Raw genomic sequence first — 13,811 nt, forward strand, 5'->3', positions numbered from 1 at the left:
GATCATCTAGTCCAACATCCTCACTTTACAGGTGAAGAAACAGGCCTAGAGAAGTAATGTAACATTTAATATCACACAGGATTCTTTCCAACACATCAGTCTCCTCACATTGGGGCAGCTAGGAGGTATAGTAGGTACAGCCCTCGGCCTGGAGTCAGGAAGACCTGAGTTCAAATTCAGTCTATACATCCTAATTAGGTAAAATGATTTGCCAAAGCTGAGCCAGAATCTGAAAAAAAAAAAAGGATTTTTTTTCTTTTTGCCTCTAAATCCAGTGTTCTCCCCAGTGTGCCATGCCACTTCCTTTAATACCTTCTTCGATTTCCCCATTGGCCCTAAATGATATATGAAATTGAGGCCAGTTTTTTCCCTGAGATACTCACCACCAATTCTCGTAGCTCCCCATCCTGTCACATAAACCGTGGCATGTACAGGGATGATCAGATTGGCCTCTGGGAGACAGATTCTATGGATGCTTTTGGTAAAGGTGATTTTACTACTCAGCTGCACGAGTGCAATGTCATGTTCATGACGTGTTGATACATAATTAGGATGTATTATAATCCTCATTACTGTTACTCTTTTTTCTGGAGAACTTAGGGAATATCCAAAGGTAACACTCCATTGGCGTGGGTCACGGACACTGGAAAAAAATGGAAATATATACAATTCAAATATTCTTGGATCAAAAACATAAAATATGGAATTTGTAGGGGTGTCTTTCACTAGTGCTTCAATTTCTGGATTTATGAGTGTTTTTTTCTCCTTATAGCTAATAACTATTTCCCAATACCTTTAGACTGCATGCTATATATTTCACAATCATTTAGTAGAACTAGATAGCTCATTTATCAAGGAAAGCTCAGGTCAATGACTTTAGAAGAAATATTTGGAACTGGTGATGATCCTGGAATTTTGGGTGCTATAGTATGATCTCCAACTAAAATCATAGTGATCTCAGGTGTCAGGTAGCCAAGTAATTCACATTTACATAGTGAGTTTAAGGTTTACAAAGGGCTTTGTATACTTTATCTTGTCATATCTTCACAACAATCTTTTGAAGTAGATGATATTATCATCCCCATTTTACAGATGAGGAAATTTAGGTTTAGAGAGGTTGTGATCTATCTGTCCAGGGTCACACAGTTAAGACACATCTGAGGTCTTCCTGACTTCAAATGCATTGTTCTGAATTCTAAGCCAAGGGTTAATTTTGTGTCATGGACCATTTCAGAAGGGGGTGATGACTATGGATCCCTTGTCAGAATAATGTTTTTTAAGTCATAAACTGAAATCCATACAATTATGAAAGAAATCCATTGAACTGAAATAAAGATGTATTTTCTCCTTCTCCAAGTTCACATATCCTTTGATATACATACATACATGCACATATACATATATGCATATATATGTGTGTATGTATGTGTATATATATATATGGACCTCAGGTTAAGAACCCTTGCACTATGGCATGCTGCGTCTTAAGTACTGCTTGGTAAGGGATAGGAACTGGATCTGTGATTTTCTTGGTATAGAAAACTCCCAGTTGAAGGGACTCCCCCTGTTAGTGCAGTTGACACTTTCTCTGCAATTTACAGACTTAGAGAGTTGCCTAGGACAATGGTATCAAACTCTAAAAGAAATAAGGGCCACTACTGGCCCCAACTGGCATATATTTACTTATAAAATCACATATTAACATTATCTATGTGTTATTGTATTTTTGTTTCATTAAATATTTTTCAATTACATTTTAATTTTATTCAAGAATGGAATGCAGGGTTTTGATTCAAGAGTGTTATGGGCTTCAGGCTACATGTTTGATGCCTTTGGCTTAGGACAGAAGTAATTGATTTTACCAAAATTGCAAAGTCAGTATATGTCAGAATCAGGGACTTGAACATAGATCTTCCTGACTTCAAGACTGGCTCTTTACACTATGCCACAATATCCCTCTGTTGGGTAAACTCAAGCAAAATATGGCCATGTTAAATTAGTGAAAAGCTCTCAGAAGTTATTCTACTGCTCCCTTTTCCTGTGAATCTGTACTGGTTTACTTGAATAAAAACTTAACTGAGTAATCAAGCTACATAGGAGAATATGCCTTATAATGCATAACTAACCCTGATGATTATCAGAGATTTTCCTTTAGAGACTTTCCTGGACTGAATACTTATAACCTCAAGTTGTTGTTGAAAGTTACATAATAATCTGTTGAAATTTACATAATGAACAATTGAGCAGCCCATGGGATTCCTGGTGAGTTATCTCTTTTTGCCCCAGAAATAATTTTGAATAGGTAACTTCTTAGAATTTCAGGGTTTTAAATTTTTTTATTGAATGATTATTTCACAGGACTTTGTCCTCATCAGGGAAATATTGGTGATGATCATTTTTTTCCCATCTGTACCATGAGGTCACTGATGTGTGTGCACAACTTAGCAAGTGCATGGTAAACAGGTCCTATATAAGGGAAGAGGGGGAGATTTTCATGAGGTATGTGGGGAATACAAGTAGTATGGATTGAAGAAGAGGAAAAAATGCTACTATTAAATATCTTAGAAAAGCAAGATCAGACTGAGAAAAATTTGGATGTAGGGTGAGAGAGTACTCTTGGGGACATAGATCCAGAAAGGAGAGGAGCAAATATATGGAAGAAAGCTGTTGTCTTTCTTATCTTCTCAACTTCCTTTATTCCCTCCAACTGGGAACTGGACTAGAATGCCAGAGAGTTGTGGGTTGTGATAGGAACCTCCAGCCTATCGATCTTCTTCCATGGTACCTAGTCCTTTCTATGTGTCTTATGACAGGGCTGGTCATCCTCTGCATTTGGTGAATTCTCAAGTCACAGGAGAGGTTCAGGCTAAGTTGTGAGTGCACTGCGTAGTATCTTGTATTCCTATTAATGTAGTTCATAAGGATATCTTCAAGAAACTTAGAGATATCAAGGGAATATTTCATGCCAAAATGGGCATGATAAAAAACAAAAATGTTAGGGGCTTAACAGAAGCAGAAAAGAAGAGGAGGCAAGAAAGATCATAACATTGCCAATAACCAAATGGTGTGGTTACAGATCTAGAGCCAGACATCCTAGAGAATGAAGTCAAATGGTCCTTAGGAGGCATTGCTAACAATAAGGCTATTTGGAGGTGATGGAGTTTCAGCTGAGCTATTTAAAATCTTAAAAGATGATGCTATTAAAGTACTTCACTCAATATGCCAGCAAATTTGGAAAACTGAACAGTGGTCACTAGATTGGAAAAAATCAGTTTATATCCCAATCCTAAAGAAGGGTAATACCAAGGAATGTTGAAACTACTGAACAATTGTGTTCATTTCACATTCCAGAAAGGTTATGATGAAAATTCTGCAAGATAGGCTTCAGCAGTATTTGAACCAAGGATTACCAGAAGAGTGGGCTGGTTTTCAAAGAAGCAGAGGAACTGGAAACCAAATTGCTGACATTCAGTGGATTATAGAGAAAGCAAGGAAGTTCTAGGAAAGTTCTCTAAAGGAAGTTCTAGGAAAACATCTACTTCTGCTTCATTGACTGCACTAAACCCTTTGACTGTGTGGATTACAACAAAATCTGGCAAATCCTGAAAGAGATGGGAGCACTAGATCATCTTACTTGTCTTCTGAGGAACCCGTATACAGGCTAAGAAGCAACAGTTAGAACCAAACATGAAATAACCAATTTTTTTAAGATTGGAAAAGGAGTAAAATAAGGATGTATGCTGCTACCTTGTTTATTTAACTTATATTCAGAATATATCACATGAGATGCCAGGATAGATGAATCAAAATCCAGAATTAAGGTTGCCAGGAGAAATATCAACAATCTCAGATATGCATATGATACCACTTGATGGCACTAGTAAAGAGTAATTAAGAAGCCTTTTGATGAGGGTGAAAGAGGAGAGTATAAAATCTGGCTTCAAGCTTAACATTAAAAAAATCCTTAAGATCTTGGCAACTGGTTCCACTACTTCTTGGCAAATAGAGGGAGAAGAAATGGAAGCCGTTTCAGATTTTATATTCTTGGGCTCAAAGATCACTGCAGATGGTGACTGCAGCCATGAAATTAAAAGATGTTTGCTACTTGAAATGGAAACTATGGAAAATCTGGACAGCAAACTAAAAAGCAGAGACATGACCTTGCCAACCAAAGTCTATATAGTCAAAGCCATAGTTTTTCCAATAGCAATGTATGGCTATGAGAGTTGTTCTGTAAGAAAATCTAAGCATTGCAGAATTGATGCTGTCAAATTATGATACTGCAAAAGACTTTTGAGAGTCCTTTGGAAAAGGAGAGCAAATCACTAAATACTTGAAGAAATTAGTTCAGGCTATTCATTGGAAGGTTAAATACTGAATCTGAAGCTTAATTAATGAGAAGATGGCCCTCATTGGAAAAGCCCCTGATGCTGAAAAAAATTAAAGGCAAAAGGAAAGGTGAATGGCAGAGGATGAGATGGATAGATAGTAGACAGACTTCAAGAGATAGTAGAGAACAGAAGGGCTTAGTGTGTTATGGTCCATGGAAGAGTCAGACATGACTGAATGACTGAACAACAACAAAGTTTATAAGGAGATGTAATACTAACTCCTGGGGAGTGGGGTGGGGGTGGGGTGAATAGAAGAAAAGATTCAGAGAATTCCTAAATTTCAAAAATAAAATCCTTTGTGATTTGGTACTTGATGACAAAGCATGATTGTTTAATGGGATTCTTTCTATGGAGATTACAATTTTTAGATTTAGTCATCTTAAACAAATAAGGACATCTTAAATTAAAGTTTCTTTACCATTGATGGAAAACATGAAAGTGCTAAAAGTCTGAACTGATAGGAAATTTTCAGCTTTGGATTCTAGATTCACGGGGATAAATGAAATTATCAGAGGTCATTTCTACTTTTTTCTCTTTTCTGGTGGATAACTAGGCTTGGCAAGATCTTGTCTACTTATTGTCTACTTATTCCTCATAGAACTTTGGACTTAACACTGTTAAGTGAGAGAAATCATAAACACACCTTTACATATAATATCTGGTTAATATAAATTCAATATCATATTAATGAATTGAGAACCACTGTTATACATATAATCTAGATATGTAGTAGAAGTCAGAATATCTTCAGGTGTACCCACATTTTTATAATTGCATAAAATTTGTACTATTCCTAGCCCACCACCATCCGTCTGTCTGTTTCTCTGTATCTCTGTCCCTCTCTGTATGTCTCTGTCTCTCTCTGTCATTGCCACCTCTGTGGAAAACTTGCACTTTAAAGTCTAGGGCACCCAGCTAGGTCTAGGTCACCCAAATCTAGGATTCATGAATCCTAAAATTAAGCAGCAATAAAAGAGAACTAGTTTTCAAATCCTATGAAAAACTAGCATTAGGTATGAGAGGTTATTCTCATTAAGTTTCTTGAATTCCTGTACATTCAGTCGGATGTGGGGGTCCTAAATCAGGTGTTCATTGTCATAACTACCTTATTTCCAACTTATTGGCTATAAACTTGCCTTCGGAAGCAGTGAGCAGCGGTTAGGAGCCATGAGTTGCTAATTAGGGTAGCTCCACAGTGGTGAACATTGTTGAGCTGAAGGCTTCCTTGCCATGGCCAATCTCCAGGTCTGGCTTGCGTTCCTCCTACAATTCTTTCATAGGACAATGTCATCAGTTCAGAGCGGGACCCACATCCTGATATGAAAAGGAATCATTAGGTTTAGGGAATGTCCTGGGAAGATTAATATTCATTTCTGTTTGAGACTACTTTGTAGGTCTCTCTCTCTCTCTCTCTCTCTCTCTCTCTCTCTCTCTCTCTCTCTCTCTCTCTCTCTCTCTCTCTCTCTCTCTCTCTCTCTCTCTTTCTCTCTCTCCCCATTCCTCCTCCTTGTAACTCCAGAAGTAAAGGAATATCTATATGTAAGAGCCTGGTCAGTGGGCAGTTGAACTTGTAGTTACTCTAGCCTCCCAGTGAGAATCTCTGAATTTTAGGTGACAATAAGTAAGACTTACTTCAGATTTCACTCTAACTATCCATAATGGGACAGCAAAGTGGTGCCATAGATAGAGGGTTGGGCCTGTGATAAAATAATGGGATTTGGCAGATGCCCAGGAGCCCCACCTGAAGATTGATTTGGAATTGACTGAATTGGATGAGACTGAGAGACTGAGAACCTACTTAAGGATGATTAAATTGGGACCACACCTGGTCAGCACTGAGTAGGGTATTGTTCTCAGAAGCTAAGGACTTTGAACTCAACTTGAGACCACCTTCAAGTCCAGTGAACCAATGGATTTGGATGACGCTAACCAATCAACTTGAAGCAGTGTGTAAGGACCGCCTTTGCTCCAGACTTATAAAAAGCTTCCACACTCAGTTTGGGGGAGTTCATGATTGAAACAGGCTTGTGGTGGAGGACTTGAGGAAGAACCTGACCAGGCTGGAACTCTAGGCTAGATAGGCCTTTTCTTAACTTTCTGAACTCCACGCAAATACCTGGTATGCTTTAATAAATGCTTAATGACCAAAGATTGGTGCCAAAGCTTCTAATTTAAAGCAACCATACATTTGGATTTTAAACATCACAGGCCTTAAGTCATTAAAACTCATTTTCCTGATTTCAAATCTGGCTTCAGACACTTAATCACTGTGTGACCATGGGCAAGCCTTGTTTACCCTTGTTTTCCTCAGTTTCTCATCTGCAAAATGAGTTAGAAAAGAAAATGGCAAACTACTCCAGTATTTTTGCCAAGAAAACCCCAAATGGGGTCACAAGGAGTCAGGCATGACTGAAACAACTGAACAACAGTAAATTTAACAAATGAAAAACCAAATGGATAAAGAATGCTTATTGTCTAGACCAAAGCTTCTTAAACTGTGGGTCATGACCTCATATGGACTTGCAAAAAGTTTTGCAATAGTAAAGATTATATATGCCTATTTCATATACCTATATACCTGAAGTCATGTAAAAATTTCTTGGGCAAAAAGGGGTTATGAGTGAAAAATTTTTAAGAAGCCCTAGTATAGACTACGCTATGCTGCTCTACTAGTACATACATTATTGAAAGAAACTATAGTTGGAGAGTGACCCAACACCAGCATTATATAAGAAGAGGTGAGTGGGCTGTATTATTTTTGTGGAATTGCATAGTTAAAAATGTTATTTTATAATTGAAGAAACTGAGAGATAGAGGTTAAATGACTTGCCCAGGATCACACAGCTATAAGTGTTTAGTGTGAGTTATGAGGTACTAGAAATAACATCATAAGTGTTTGAGGAATTATTTAGACGGACATCTTCCTGATTCCAGTGCCCTATCCACTGCATCACCTAGCTGTCTCTGGAGGTAGGCCAGTCCTGTGACAGGAGTGAAAGAAAAACTCTAGGTAACGTATGTACTCCGTACCCTCACAATGTCAAGAGATCTAGAGGGAGGCCCAAGCACATTGGTTGTCCTCTCTCCACAGAGGAGTTAGGGGAGGACATAGACAAGAATCTCATGGGATGAGAGGGTATTGATTGGTTGCAATCTGCATCAGCTGAGGTGTAGCACATTAAGATGATAAAGATCATCATCACTGGCATTTGTAGAGAGCTTTAGGGTTTGCAAAGCACTTTATAAGTATCTCACTTTGTCCTCACAACAACCCTGGAAAGTAAGTGTCATCATTATTCTCATTTTATATATGAGGAAACTGAAGTAGACAGAACTTAAGGTACTTGCTCAGGGTCACAGAGCTATGAAATGTTTCAGGCAGGATTTGAACTCAAGTCTCCCTGATTTCAAGTTTCATGCTCCACCCACTGCACCACCTAGCTGCTTCATAATCTTTATGGAAGTATCAAAGTATTGATGTATTCAAGTCCTCATTCGTATTGTAAAAGTGACTCTGGGGTCTTGAAGATTATGCCAGCAGAATGTCATCTTTCATCTGGATTTATCAACCTAAAGCTGGCGAGGAAGGCTCACTCTCTAGATGAGAAAACTGAGGCAGAAAAAGTTACATGACTTATCCAGAGTCACATAACAATGACTTATTGCTTTCATACAAGGCTTAACTTTCAATTTGTTTCATGATTTCACCTTCGCCAAAGGAAGAAACACACTAGGAAGCCCTCCACAGATGAGACCAACAGGTGACATCACCAAGGAAACAGTGTGCTTTAAAAAGAATCCTGGTGATGCCTTTCATCTTGATATCTACCCTGATCAGCTGAAATAAATGACTCCCTGATCAATTCTTAATTGGTTCCTTACTGCTATTATCTGACCCTGACCTCAGCAACCAATATTGTTCAGAGGGTGGAGCTGGGGTGGTGGAGGAAAGGCAGTAAGTTCTTGGAGTTCCTCACACAATCATGCCAAAAACCTCCAAATAATGCCATAAGACAATTCCTAGAGGAGGAGAACCCACAAAAGGACAGGGTGAGATAATTTTCCAGCCAAAGACATCTTAGAAGGTCAGCAGGAAGTCGGTTGTACCAGGTGAGAGTGGAGCCCAGCCCCACAGCCACACTGTGCAGATCCAGCCCCAGGCAGGCTGCACTAGAGGCAGCAGTGACTACTTCTGGAACTTAGTTCATGGTCTGGTGAGAGGGTCAAGCAGTTGGCCGGGGGAGATTGCAGGGGTCTCTGCTGGCACTGAGGTGGAACTCTGTGGTTTTGCCCATGCTCAGAACCAAGAAGCAGTCTTGAGTGGTGGGCCCAAGTTGGAGAGGGGCGCAGGCATGCCTGAAGTTAGCAACTATAGTGTAACAAAATTCTGTTTGTAGGTTAAAGCAAGCCTGGGGTTATTTACAGACCAGAGCACAGGCCAGGGGAGTGGAGAAGCTGCCTCTCCTTAAATCGTACCACCTTGAACCCCCTGATGCTTGGGACAGTGCATCCTGGAGTTAAAAATCAAGAAATAGACTAGAAAAATGAACAGACAGAAAAAAAATGCAGACCATTGAAAGTTTCTTTGGTGACATGGAGAATTAAAGTACATCCTCAGAAGAAGACAAAGTCAAAGGTCCTACATACAAATCTTCTAAGGAAAGATTTTCTTTTCAGTCTGAGCCTGTTGGTATTCTGTCTGTTTGTTGACTGAGTACCAGCACAGCTAGCTAGGCTTATCACTAAAGGCTTGGTCTTCACCAAATGAGTTTGGGGCCATAGAATCTCTTGAAGACTAACTACTAAAATGTGGAAATTAGTTAGGAATTGCATGGAAAGGGAGTGTATGCATAACAATAAAGTCTCAGGTCCTTAAATATTAAAGTATCATGCATATTGTGATTACCTACAAACTACCAAAAAAAAGCTACTCTGGGTAGCAAGAGAAATCATAGAAAAAATTGTCAGCAAATATCAGTGATGCCCACCCACATAACCATAAAGTTAGATTATAAAATGCAGGTGGGAGGGGAAGAAGGAAGAGAAGTTGGATCACAAAGTTTTTTAAAATAAATTGATGTCAAAATTTGCTTTTACATGTAATTTAGAAAATAAAAGTCTAAAAACAAAAACAAAAGAAACACCCCCCCCCAAAAGATGCAGGTAGGAAGACCTTTTCAAAGCACATTGGACAAACTATTTCTATTTATTATTAATTATGCTATTTTCATTCTTTATATTTTTTTGTCTCTTCAGGCACATAACTTTTTTTTTTTAACTCACCTTTGATGAAAAATTCTTGTGCAGCCTCAGGAAGAAGAGCTGATGTAAAAAGAAAAAGAAATTAAACAAACAAACAAGGCTTTGGAACCTCTTTCATAGAATCTCACATACTTTTTTTAAAAGCAGTATCTGCAAGGTCAGCTAATGATTATTGTTGGAGTGTAGTGAATTGAACTGACTCATAAGTTTGGAAATAATATGTAGAACAAAGCTGATTAAGTCATGTTGATAGGCGTGTTTCTTCCTATAACATCTAGCTCCCAGTGGGTGGGTTAATTTTCAATTATGTTTGGATTTTAGATTCATTTGGGGCTTAGGAGAAAGGGGATTCTTAGGCCAGTTCAGGGACTCTTGGAGGCCCCTCGTTCGATATCTGCTACCTGTCTGACTAAACAATTTAGAAATATCCTGAGCTTCATCTCAGTAAAGATGATACCCTTGGGCTTACCTTGGTAAGCTCAGGAAAAAAAATGAATTGTACATGCTGAATTCCATGCCAAAATTAAATACATTTATAGGTCTACAGATTTTCTGGCTTTATTTACAAGGCAGTGGCTGGAAAGGATAGATATCATGGACAGTAATTATATTATTGATCTGTGAATCAGCTTGAAAGCCCAAATCCTACACCAACTCCCTTAATTTCCTGCAACATAGTAACATATGTTCTATGATAGTTTGCTTTTCTGCTTCAGTTCCTGTTTTCCAGGAATTAGTTTCTCTCCACTCCTGGTTGTATGTGTGCTTTCCTCAACTCCTGCCTTCCCCCTTTTTTGAATGTGCTTTGGGCAAAGCTAACATACAAGCCTGTAATGGCTAACATACAAACAACAATGACTTGCTGGATATGAGCTATGAGGTGCTGGAAATAACAACTGGAGAAAAGCTTACAGTTGTAAGGCCAGAGGGTTTTATTGAAAGATATGAAGGATCAAGTGTAACTCATCAGTTCCACAGTCCAGTCTTCCTAACCCTGAAATGGTAACTCTTGTCAGTTTATAAGCATAGGCTTTAGCATTCTGTTCTCTGAGGTAAGCTGAGAGATCCACTGATGTCAGGGGTTCATAGCCACAGGCAGGACACTGCCTGATGTCAACCCAACCTCCTTTTCTTTATTACTTGCCCCTCTAGTAGGTTTACTCAGGCAAGAAGTGCCCATATAGTTGCAGGTTACTCCAAATCACTTGTGCCTGTGATGATTGGTGAATCTCTGAGAAGTCCCTATCCTGAGCTTTTGATCCTATGCTTACTTGATATGAGGTCTTATGTCCACCATGTGCAGTGATCCCTAGGGCAATGAATCGCACTAGACTTCTTTCCTGCTTTATACTGGATAGCTGGTTTGGGACATAAACCAAAAATGTTGTTGTTATAAATTAACAGAATGTAAATGCTAGCTAAAAAAAAGAAGTATTGTATATCACTCCATTCTTCATCCCAAACAGGGGTTGGCCATGGGATCATCTATCTTGAGCTAGGAGGGATCTCAAAAGCTATCCTGCCCCATCTCTTTCTTTTACAAATGAGGAAACAGATGATACCCAGAAGTGGCATGAAACATCAATTGAGAAATTGGCATGGGTATATGTGTGTGTGTGTGTTTGTGTGTGAAGAGTTGTACATTTCTTATACACTGATTTCAGAAGTGGATAGAGTAGGAAGTATCTGACACTAGTTCCTGGAAGATATAAAGCTAAATATAAAAGAAAAACTTAAGACTTTCACGGAATGGACTATAAATAAAGTCAGTATAGGATTGCAGCTGTTTGAGTAAATTCATAGGCCAGTAACTCACTACTGTCCTTTATTAAAAGCTTAGGAAGATTTCATCTTAAAATAATGATGAAATTTCCAAGTCAGGGTCATGGATTCTAAGATATTGTTATACTCCCATAGGAACTATATTCAGCGGGGGAAAATCCATCAAAAGTTTTCTACCTAGTGTCTGAGGGAGAAGAAAAACCTCTTCTGTGAGGGGAAGCTAAGTGTCTGTGTTGTTATTCCTATTGCTGCCTGGTCTTTCCTAGTTATAGATGTTGTCTTTGTGTCCCATGAATCAGGAATTTTGGGTCAAGGTAATACATGCCTAGTTGAAGTCCTGGTGCAGGGCTTGCACTGAATGATGCTTACTGCTGATGGAGGTGCTAGTTGGAATTTTTGTATGTATATTCATTCAACAAATCTGGCTACATTCTGGAACTAACCATGAGTCTATCTGTATATATTTTCTATGATTTGAACCCAAGCACAGATTGTCTTGTCCATTAGACTAAAACAATTAACAGAATGTTATTAATAAAATATATATTGAGGGATTTGGGAATATCTATTGGTTCCCTGATGCATGATCTGTAGGAAAACCAGATGCCTATCTAAATTCTTTAGCATTTAATGAAATGTATCCCCAATAGATGAATATTTATTCCATTACTATCACCTGTCTTGCTTTAACCTTTAAAGCTATTTTCCAGAGCTCCCCTTTAACAACAAAACAAAACAAAAATATAGTTGTCAGAATATCTATTAAATTATAATTCAATTTATTTATAATTTTCTTTGATAGCATCTTTTCTAAATCAATTTTGCTATTTGTGATATTTTATTTCAGAATTTATCTTATGTGAATGGATTATTAAATTAGCAACATAAATACTGCCAATGATTTTTTTCCCAGAGAGCAGGCTTTAGAAGCATAATGTTATTATGTAAAGTAAACACCTCTACCAAGGATAGGCAACTGTTCTGAAACTTTATGTTCTTTGAAAGTTGGCTGGGTCACTGAGAGACAGTATATATCAAAAGCAGAACTTGAACCCCAAACTTCCCGAATCCCCAAATCTACTTCTCACCACTGAATTTAATAGGATTTAATTCAATTTATTCAACATTTATTGAAACTTAGTCACCTTAGCATTTATTAGTAAATAAAGCATCCATTTTAGAGATCTGTTTCACCAACTAGAACCCAAAAGACAGACATATTATATAAAAAATTACAATATAGAACATAAAAAATAACTGTATAAAACATGATACTTGCGTTTAAGGTCTTCAGGCGAAAGATTAATTGTCATAGACCCAGCACTCTGCAGGCGACTTAAAACCTGCTCAATGCTGCTCTTCATTGACGCCCCTGTGGTTCTACCCCTGAACCGAAATTTCAGGAGAACAGCTGCTATCACTCCTTGATCACCCTGCCTATAAACCAGGAAAATGGGTCAAGAAATAAGTTATTATTGTCATTTCTGACTGTTGTTTCTACATGTTCTTTTTTTCATAGAAGACTAGACTAGGATCATAGACCACAGAGTACTACATGGATGACCTTGGGCAAATTCCTTAGCCTGTGTGCTTCAGTTTCCTCATCTACAAAATGATGATGATGATGATGATGATGATGATAATAATAATAATAATAATAATAATAATAATAATAATAATAATAATAAACATCTACCTCCCAGGGTGGTTGTGAGAATATAAAGAGATAAAATTCGTAAAGTGTTTTGCAAACCTTAAAGTGCTATGTAAATGCTAGATATAATCACCATCACCATTACTATTTACAAGATAGAACTGAAAGCAACTTTAGAGTTCATTTCATAATAATAGCTAACATTTATATAGAGCTTATTAAATTCCAGGCTAAACATTTTACAATTACCGTATCATTTGGTACTTACAACAGCCCTGGGAGGTAAGTACAATTATTATTCCTGTATTACAGATAATGGAATTGAGGCAAACAAATTAAATGACTTGACCATACGGCTAGTAAGTGTCTGAGGCTGGATTGAACTCAGTTCCTCATGACTCCCAAACTGGTGCTCTATAAACTTCCTCATCTTATAGATCAAGAAATTGTTTGACCCTTAGAACGTAAGTGACTTGCCCAAGCTCACGGTCAAAGTGAAGATTTAACATAGGCACTTGGCTTCACTCATCCAGTGCTCTTTGTGCTGCCCCATGTTGCCTCCAAGACACAAATTGGACAGATTTATTTATAGAGCTTACTTTTAGCTCAGATTCATTCAATATTATTTGAAAAGGTAATAGAATGACAATTAATCATCTGCTATCTGACCAAACAGTATACTTTGAGAATCTTTGAAAATAGCCTTGTCCAAAAGCCCAAGT

General features: G+C 38.0%; 1 protein-coding gene across 1 annotated transcript in view; it reads right to left on the reverse strand.

Annotated features, from left to right (window-relative positions):
• LOC122732095 (transmembrane protease serine 11D-like) overlaps window positions 1–13,811 on the reverse strand; it is a 55,224-nt gene that overhangs the window by 8,605 nt on the left and 32,808 nt on the right. Inside the window, exons 5-8 of the mRNA XM_043972263.1 lie at window positions 12,694–12,872; window positions 9,675–9,713; window positions 5,528–5,705; window positions 384–643 (exon numbers count right to left, since the gene is read on the reverse strand). Of these exons, the coding sequence (XP_043828198.1) occupies window positions 384–643; window positions 5,528–5,705; window positions 9,675–9,713; window positions 12,694–12,872 (656 nt within the window). The remainder of the gene's footprint in view (window positions 1–383; window positions 644–5,527; window positions 5,706–9,674; window positions 9,714–12,693; window positions 12,873–13,811) is intronic.

Source organism: Dromiciops gliroides, chromosome 6, assembly GCF_019393635.1.
Source record: "Dromiciops gliroides isolate mDroGli1 chromosome 6, mDroGli1.pri, whole genome shotgun sequence".
In the NCBI taxonomy this organism is placed as follows: domain Eukaryota; kingdom Metazoa; phylum Chordata; class Mammalia; order Microbiotheria; family Microbiotheriidae; genus Dromiciops; species Dromiciops gliroides.